This window comes from Corapipo altera, unplaced genomic scaffold, assembly GCF_003945725.1.
Source record: "Corapipo altera isolate COAL_440 unplaced genomic scaffold, ASM394572v1 171, whole genome shotgun sequence".
NCBI classification, from domain to species: Eukaryota; Metazoa; Chordata; class Aves; order Passeriformes; family Pipridae; genus Corapipo; species Corapipo altera.
This window is the reverse complement of record NW_020884972.1, coordinates 378840-387749: the sequence shown is the minus strand read 5'-3', so window position 1 is coordinate 387749 and position 8910 is coordinate 378840. Positions and strand designations below refer to the sequence as shown.

The 8910-nt window shown below is 43.1% G+C and overlaps 1 protein-coding gene across 1 annotated transcript in view; it reads right to left on the bottom strand.

The window, feature by feature from the left end:
* DOCK5 (dedicator of cytokinesis 5) overlaps nucleotides 1–8910 on the bottom strand; it is an 81418-nt gene that overhangs the window by 17826 nt on the left and 54682 nt on the right. The window contains exons 33-41 of the mRNA XM_027665178.1: nucleotides 8701–8855; nucleotides 7159–7244; nucleotides 6595–6751; nucleotides 5982–6022; nucleotides 5780–5870; nucleotides 5285–5404; nucleotides 4225–4314; nucleotides 2917–3021; nucleotides 980–1121 (exon numbers count right to left, since the gene is read on the bottom strand). Coding sequence (XP_027520979.1) covers nucleotides 980–1121; nucleotides 2917–3021; nucleotides 4225–4314; nucleotides 5285–5404; nucleotides 5780–5870; nucleotides 5982–6022; nucleotides 6595–6751; nucleotides 7159–7244; nucleotides 8701–8855 — 987 coding nt within the window. The remainder of the gene's footprint in view (nucleotides 1–979; nucleotides 1122–2916; nucleotides 3022–4224; nucleotides 4315–5284; nucleotides 5405–5779; nucleotides 5871–5981; nucleotides 6023–6594; nucleotides 6752–7158; nucleotides 7245–8700; nucleotides 8856–8910) is intronic.

The following is an 8910-nucleotide window of genomic DNA, read 5'->3' as shown; positions in this document are numbered from 1 at the left end:
TATATTTTTATATATTTATATATGATATATTTTTATATATTTATATATGATATATTTTATATATTTATATATATTTTATATATTTACATATGATATATTTTTATATATTTGTATATTATATATTTTATATATTTATATATGATATATTTTAATATATTTATATATTATATATTTTATATATTTATATATATGATATATTTTATATATTTATATATTATATATTTTTATATAATATTTATATAATTTTTATAAGTAGTTATATAGTAGAAATAGATTTTAGAAGCAGCAACCCTTATTCACTAACCCTTAGCACAGAAACTACACACATTCCCCCACCCCATCACCCCATTCCATGCTCCCATCTCATCTCCTGAATTCCAGTGGAAAATGTTTAGTCTCTCTTTAAGAGAGTTTAGAGAACACTTGTACCTTGGGTTGAACTGCAAGAGCACAGTCAGGAACTGGGTGAACCCGAAGAAGATGATGAAGAAGGGGTCTCAAAAAGCCCCCAGCCCCAATTCCCAAGGGGTAGGACCACCAGGTCCAGGGCAAAAGCCAGTGGGTGGATGAAACCTGGCACTGGACAAACAATATCACAAATTGTACCATCTGGACAGGGGAGGAGCGTGTGTCCTGTAATCCCTATGCCTCAGAGGCACAAATTAAAATCCTCTTCTCATCTCACCTCCCAAACTAACTTGCCTCAGAGTTTTTTTTTCCTCCCTGCATTTTCTTTAGGCAACACCTGCAACCTGTTCTGGGTTCACCCAGACAACAGCTTGGTTAACCCTGACAGCACCAAGCTGCCCCTCTTCTTCCAGCCTGTTGAAATTCCCTGTTACAACTCCAGATATCCCTATTTTTGGGCCTTCCAAGCCCCCCCGGAGCAACGAGCTCCTTGCTTATTATTGCTGGCGACCTATTCCAGGAAAGAGGCAGCTCTTGAACGTGCCCAAAACTCATCAGAAGCAAAAGATACACTGTTTAGGAGAAGCTTTGATGTCTTCCCCTGGAGGGGCAGTGCTGGTCATCTTCTCAGCACTGGGGAACTGGGTCAGCAGCTTCAGGTTGAAGTCCTCCCTCCGCTCGTACTCCTTGCCACGGTAGATAAAGATTTTATTCTGGGGGGAGGAGAGGAAAAAAAGAGAATGAGAACGAGCTGCCAAACCCCCCCAGAGCAGTCTCAGAGGTCTGGTCTAGGGGAAGGGATGGGTTTTAAGCTCGACAGACAGAAGAGGTGAGGGAAGGAATGGGTTGGGGTGAGAGCTCGGCAGCTCTGGGGAGGCAAGGCCTGGCAAAGGGAACCTCAGGTTTGCCTACAAAATACACACAGGATCAGAGAATAGTTTGAACTAGAAGGGACCCTTTAGTTTGAACTAGAAGGGATCTTTTAGTTTGAATTAGAAGGGATCCTTCAGTTTGAATGAGAAGGGATCCTTTAGTCTGAATGAGAAGGGATCCTTTAGTCTGAATGAGAAGGGATCCTTTAGTTTGAATTAGAAGGGATCCTTTAGTATGAATTAGAAGGGATCCTTTAGTTTGATATAGAAGGGATCCTTTAGTTTGAATTAAAAGGGATCCTTTGGTTTGAACTAGAAGGGATCTTTTAGTTTGAATTAGAAGGGATCCTTTGGTTTGAACTAGAAGGGATCCTTTAGTCTGAATTAGAAGGGATCCTTTAGTTTGAACTAGAAGAGATCTTTTAGTTTGAATGAGAAGGGATCCTTTAGTCTGAATGAGAAGGGATCCTTCGGTTTGAATCAGAAGGGATCCTTCAGTTGGAATGAGAAGGGATCCTTCAGTTGGAATTAGAAGGGATCCTTTAGTTTGAACTAGAAGGGATCCTTTACAAGCCATCTAGTCCAACCCCCCTGCAATGAGCAGGGACATCCTCAACTCCATCCCATCGTGTTCATATCCTCACAAACACATCCAGGTGTCACTGAGCTGCCCCTGCTTTCCAGCACCCCAAGAACTCCCACAGGGGCTGGTTTTAAGCAAGAGAACACTCGTGCCAGAAAGTTCTTTAATGCAGGGAACTGGTCCCTGAGCCCACTGGTGCTGGGAGTGACCTGAGAGATCTCCCTGTGCACAGACAGGAGTTTTCCCTGGCCCATTCCTGACTCCCTTCTCTCCATCACCCAAATGTCCAGCCCTGGTAGTTTTGTTCAACAGACCAAACACCAGCCTGTGGCCAGTTATTTTTCCAGCCTGTCCACCTGGTTGTGGTGTTTTGTGGAAGGGAAGGACCCAAAAACATGCCCTGGAGGCCAAAGCCTTCTATGCCATTCCATCACTCAGCTCTAATTAAACACTCTCCTCTTTCACTGAGCTTGGATTCCACTGAAGGTCAGAACTTCAAACAACACCAGCCTGAGAACGTAAATATTCCTGAATTTTCAGTAACAGCCAGGAATATTCTCTGCTATGCCCATGGGACTCATTCATGTGCTGCAGCACATGCTCAGCACCTGCCTCAAGACAAGAAGCACTTTTGCACTTTAATTCCCCTGCGTGGGACAAACTCTCACTGATGTGCCTGAGCACTGGAATGATCCACGCCTGAAAATCAGGCTGATCCAGGCTGAAAAGCTACAGGATAAACTCTTCCCAGGCTAAACATTCCCTAACAGCAACAATCTCACATCAGAGGGCACCAATACAAAAGGAAGATTCTGTTTAAATCCACGTCAGGACAAACCCTACTGCAACACATTATTAGGAACACACATAATTTCATCTCTTAATTGTCTCTTTTTAGACACTGAAATGCTCTGAAATACTTGAGGGACTTAGATGTGTCAGTGACATGCAAAGGAAAAGGAGTTTGTCATCGAATTCTCCTGGTATCTGTGCAAAAGTTGGGATTTTTGGGGTCCCCAGCACTGCAGGAAGGGAGTGTTGAAGAATTCTTACCCGGAGGAAAGAGGGGAAACCCTGCCCATAGTATCCAACAGCAAAGTACTCTGGCTGAGGCCTCATTGCCTTCATGATATTCTCATAAAAAGTAGCTCTTTTTTTCTGGAAAATAAAAAAAAAGTAACTTTTTTTTTCTGGGAAAAAAATTAGTTGTTTTTTTTTTCTGGAAAAAAAAACAACCGACAAACTTTTTTTCCTGGAAAATAATTAAAAAAAAAAAAAAAAGTAGCTCTTTTTTTCTGGAAAATAAAAAAAGTAACTCTTTTTTTTTCTAGAAGATAAAAAAACCCACCCCACTTTTTCTCTCTGGACACTGCCAGGCTGGAGCTCCCAGCAGCTCTCCCCGACAGAATGCATTTTACAATTTGCCTTTTGGATCCACTCTCTGCTGCTTGTCCATTTACTTGATTAAATATTTGGTTTGTCTGGACCAGAATCAAGTTCATTTCCTGGTTTGCAGACGCTGAGAACGATGCCATGGCTTTTAGGATTCCAGAAGGATACTTGAAATCCTTAACTGCCTGAAAGCCAATTAAATATAAATATATTCTGAAGCTGAGCAGGCACAAATGGTGACAAATGTCAGAGAACTGGCAGAAATAAAACTGGGCAGATGATCCTCCTGTGAAAGAACATAAAGACCATCTGGTTCCACCTTTAATTACTAAAAAATGTAATTCAGAACCAAGAGGATTCTGTAGTTCTGTGTTTTCACACAGCAGTTTTACCACAGAAGTAACGAGGTGATGAGATTTAGGGAGCCTGAAAATACACCTTGCAAAAGTTGCTTTACTTGATTAACAGCAAGAATTCTAAACATCTGCCCATGGTACTGTCCTGCTAATTAGGAAGTCAAAACCTACTTAAAAAAACCCTATAAAAACATTATTCTAATATTAAAAACTGTACAAAGCCATGGGGGTTACGTTGGTTTGTTTGTCTTTAACATAAATGTATTTTAGACTTATGCTGCTCAACAATATTAATTTAAACAGTTGGTTTGTCTTTAACATAAATGTATTTTAGGCTTATGCTGCTCAACAATATTAATTTAAACAGTTGGTTTGTCTTTAACATAAATGTATTTTAGGCTTATGCTGCTCAACAATATTAATTTAAGCAGTTGGTTTGTCTTTAACATAAATGTATTTTAGGCTTATGCTGCTCAACAACATTAATTTAAGCAGTCCAGGGTTATGTTGCTTTACTTGTCTTTAACATAAATGCATTTTAGGCTAATCCTGCCCAACAAGATTAATTCAAGCAGCGAGCAGCCTGCTGAAAAAAGAGGAAAAAAAGTCTTACCAGGAGATTCCCAAGCCCCTCATAATCAAAGACCTTGTTTTCATACATGTCAGCCAACTCCTTGCTCAGCTGGATGGCTTTTTCCCACATCTCCACGGAGGGTGAAGGGAGGCAGAGGGGGAAGAAGAGCACAAATAACATAAAAGACTCAGTTAAAAGCATCCATGAGCTCAGACAGGTGACCAGAACTGCAGCTGATTTCCAGCCAGGCAGTGCTTTCATGCCCTGCCAGCTCTCCCCCAGCCCCTGGGATGTGCATTTTTGGCAGTGATTGTTACAGTCAGAGAGCTGCTCATTTGTGGATCTGAAAAGCATTTACACAGCGAGGTTTCCACTGGAATCCCAACAGGGAAAACTCAGGCACAGGGAGGTGCAAGGACAAGTCTAAACAGGGAAGAGAAGCCCAGGTGGTCTCTTCCTACAGCAGCATTTCAACAGGTTTCCTTGGTTTTGTCTCATCACAGAATCATGGGATGGTTTGGGCTGGAAGGGATCTTAGAAATCATTTAATTCCACCCCCAGGTTGCTCCAACCCCCGGCCTTGGAACCTCCAGGGATGGGGCAGCCACAGCTTCTCTGGGAATTCCATCCCAGCCCCTCACAGGGAACAATTCCTTCCCACTACCCAACCCAAATCTCATCTTTCACCTTAAATCCATCCTAAGGAGACATTTAGCCCTGGGAGAAGCAAAGTGCAGCCACGCAGGGTCAGGATCAGCAGACAATGCCAAAAACCTCACAGACATTCCCCAGGAAAAGGAGGAAAACCCCTCCAGTTTTCTCTCACACCCAGTATCCTGAACAGGCTTCATTTTCCAGCTGCTCCTCAACCAACAAGGGAACAGAAGGTTCCAGCATCACCAGGACAAACACACGCCCTGCTCGTGCCACAGCACTAAGCCAGGCCTAAGCTTCAAAAGCCTGGGGTGGGATCACATCTGCTCTTACCCCTGTCACCAGCCTCAACCAGTGACATCCACTGAGCCAAGGACTGACCACTGAGTAAATAAAGTAAATTTTGGAGGCAGGATTTGCTGTCAGAGCAGGGTCAGACACTCACTTTGCCCCTGTCGAAGAAGGAGATGATTTCTTGGTAGAGTTTTTCCTTGAGCTCCTGCTGGGAGTAGACGTAGAAGCTGTCCCTCTGCATGAGGTGGGGGGCACAGGGCTTCTCAGACCACTGCACAGAGGGAGAAAAGGGAAAAAAACTGCTCATTTTCAGATGAATTAATCCTTCTAGTGGCTCTCAGAGGCCTGCATTCAAGGCAAGTCATCATCAGTGCAAAGGAAGCTTTGCAGTGATATAAGCTGAGGCATTTTCTCCCAGCTCCCAATAATTAATAATAATTGATATTAATAACGTTTCATTTTATTCATTCCACTGCTGTGCAACTGGAAAAATTCACGGAGCTCCTTAATGACCTTCGTGATGCAAAGTCATGTTGAGGAAAAAAAAAGGGGGGGGAAAAATAATTGTTTATTCTGAGTTGTTCGTACTTTGTTTAGAGCCCCAAAATCCTGGCAGTGGGAATTAAAACTGGGTTTAGTGGGATACCTGGAGCAGCTCTGCATGGAGCAGCAGGGTATAAGCTGCCTCTGTGAAGTTCTCACAGTCTGTGTGCAGGTCCCGGAGTTTATAGAGGTACCTGGAGAAAGGAAAAGCTGCTGTGCCTTGATGGGAAGAAATCCTGTGTCCATGCACAGAACACCAAGGGAATCCAGGCTTTGGGCAGGATTATGGAGGGAAAACAACCCACCTGATATAAATGTCCTCTCGCTTCTTCTCCTTATAAAAGTTCTGCCAACAGTAGAAAAAGTCAAACTCACAACGTAAAGCACCAGGGATTTGCATAATTATCCCTAGACAAGTAACTTGAGCATCAGTTTTAGATGTTTTAAAGATGTTTAGTGCCATTTTGGCTGCTTAGATCCATATATCCCTGGTTTAGATGTATTAAAGATCTTTGCTGTTAGGTGCACATATCCCTGTAACCATCCTTTTAATACAAGGTGGGGTTACCATCACCTCCAGAAAAGGGGCAAATCACACAAAGTGACTTGTCCAGAGCTCTTGGCAGTGGAACAGGGACCCAAACTATCCACTAGGCATCTTTCCTGCCTGTTTCAGGGCTCCAGGTTATCATTTGGCCAAGGATCAGCCCCATGACTCGATTCTGGACTGCACCCCTTCCTACGTTCACAGCTCGAGAGCCTGATTTGGGCACATCATTAACCAGAACTGGCCCAAAGAACCAATTCAAATCATCCCCCCAAACAAAACCCAGTTCCTTTAGGATCCCCCAGACAAACCCAACTCCTTCAGGATGCCCAGAAGCCAGGTGAGGAGTGCAGGCCCAGCCTCCCCCCTACCAGCACATTGACGGTGCAGCTCATGCGGTTCTCCTTGCTCTCGTCGTGCATGATGGTCCTGTAGTCCAGCAGGTTCTCCAGCAGGCTGCTGACCAGCAGGGCAAACACCTCCCCGGGGGCAGCCAGGTATTTGTGCTTCCTACAGTGCTCCAGGAGCCTGTAGGGACACCCCAGGACAGCTCAGTTATGGTCCCGAGTGGTGTTAAATTGAATTTTGGGGTCAGCGCTGAACACCCACCCCTGAGAGACCCAGGTCAGGTAGGTTAAAATATGACTTGTTGAGCAAAAAAATGGGTTCTTGGTGCTAAAAGCTCTGATTTTGATTTAACTTTGAGCTTGCTCTTCTCAGGCTTTTCCACTTTGGCACCTGACTGTGAGTTTTGACCTCCCAGTTTAGGGCAGTTGTGCAAGTTGCTGCTGTAGAATAAACCCCTCGTTTTTGGGCACTAAAATAGCTGCACTGCCTCCCACCTCAGTGGAGCAATGAATTAGGGTTTCTTTGCACTAGAAAAACAGCCAAATAAACTGTAAAAAAAGGGTCTCCATGTCCTGCATAAAACTTACAGTTTCTCCAGCAGGATCTTGTACTGCTCATCCCCTCGGCCACCCTCCACCTCCTGGTCCAGCTTGGTGATCAGCTCGTTTTCAAACTGAAAAGGCAAAAAAAAAAACCCCAATTAAATAGGGAGCAGCTCTCAGGAGTGTGAGCTGAGCACCAGGAACGCTCCTGGCTGGTGTTTCTGACCCCACCTCACCATCACACACTGGTTTTACAGCCCAAGGGAGAGGATCCTTCCATTGCTGGAGCAGAATAAAAAAGGGTAAGAGGCCAAAATTACAAGAGTGGAGCAAGGACATACAAGTCCTCCCTCTCTCATCCTACAAAGTCATGCTCTGGTGTAACACTCCCCCTTCTCTCCATCCATCAGCAGATCAGTTCTGCAGGATGGAGAAGTTTCCAGCTCACAGAACTCACCCCAAAGGAACCAAAATGCCACCACCACTCGATTCCAAGTAAATGAAGAAGTGAAAGCTGCTCAGTTAGTAAAAATTGGGGTATTTATTCCTACTTTTGGGGGATGAGTGGCTCTGAAGTGCTCTCACTTCCAGAAAAACCAAAGTGCCACCACCATCACAAACACTGGTGTTCCTAATTAAACCAACTTCTCATGGGGCCAGAACCAAGTCCTGGGGGATCATCTACACCCTGTGATGTGCAGGGCAAGGAAACAGTCTCACTCTTAACTATTCCCAGTATAGAAATACATATTTCATACATTTTTTAATATCTATGTATATTAATATACATAGATATATATCATGTATCTATATATATCATATATATATAATATATACATAATATATAAATATATGTATAAATAGCACTGGGAAAATATATAAAATATATAAAATAAAATAAGTCCCACAATGGAATAAATAAATAAATACCCCATTGTCTGCAGTGTTCCCACCTGCCAGGTGAGATGGGAATGGCTGGTATTCCCAGGAGAAAGCTGGAAGAGTAAATCCTTAAAAACTGCAGTGAAAACTCAACCTCAGGGCAAAAATGAAGCTCCTATTCCTTCCTTACTTGCTGGTGCTTCCCAGCAGCAATAAAAGGCAACTTTTGGAGAAATTATCCAAAAGGGCTGGAAATCAGGGATCCAGATCCTGCTTCCTGCTCTTCCTTTTACCTGTGGAACCTCAAGCAAACCCTGTCTGCCTCTATATCCCTGTTCTCCCTTCCAGAATCATTCCAAAATGTGGTGTGTGTTGTGAGTTACTGAGGGATTAATCAGTATTTAAGCAACCCCAAAATCCTCACACTTGCCTGTCCAGCAATTTTCTCTATAGTAATTTATATTTACAGCCCAAAATCTGTCTTGGGGGGAATTTATATTGTTATTATAAAGGTGAATAAACAGACATTATTTTTTAACCTACTGTTTAAAGGTCCCCAAATTGCTTCCTAATTTAGATGTGTTAGATATGTATTATATTGTACATACATGTATTATATTGCACCTATACTGTATTTTATTGCATATATTATATTTTCTTGCATTGCACACGTACAGATATTGTACATTTATGGTGTTCCCTTACCATGTGGAAGTTCCTGTTCCCACTGAAGTTGAACTCACACTGCATCATGTCAAAGAAGATGGGAATTGTTGCTTTCCTGAGCTCAGGCTCTGGCACCAGGGTGACCTCCAGGATTGGCCCCACCATGGCTGGAATGAATTTTATCTTGTGGGGACCTGCAAGAAAACCAAAGTCAGACACATCCAAGGGCAGGATCTGGATATCCAAGGG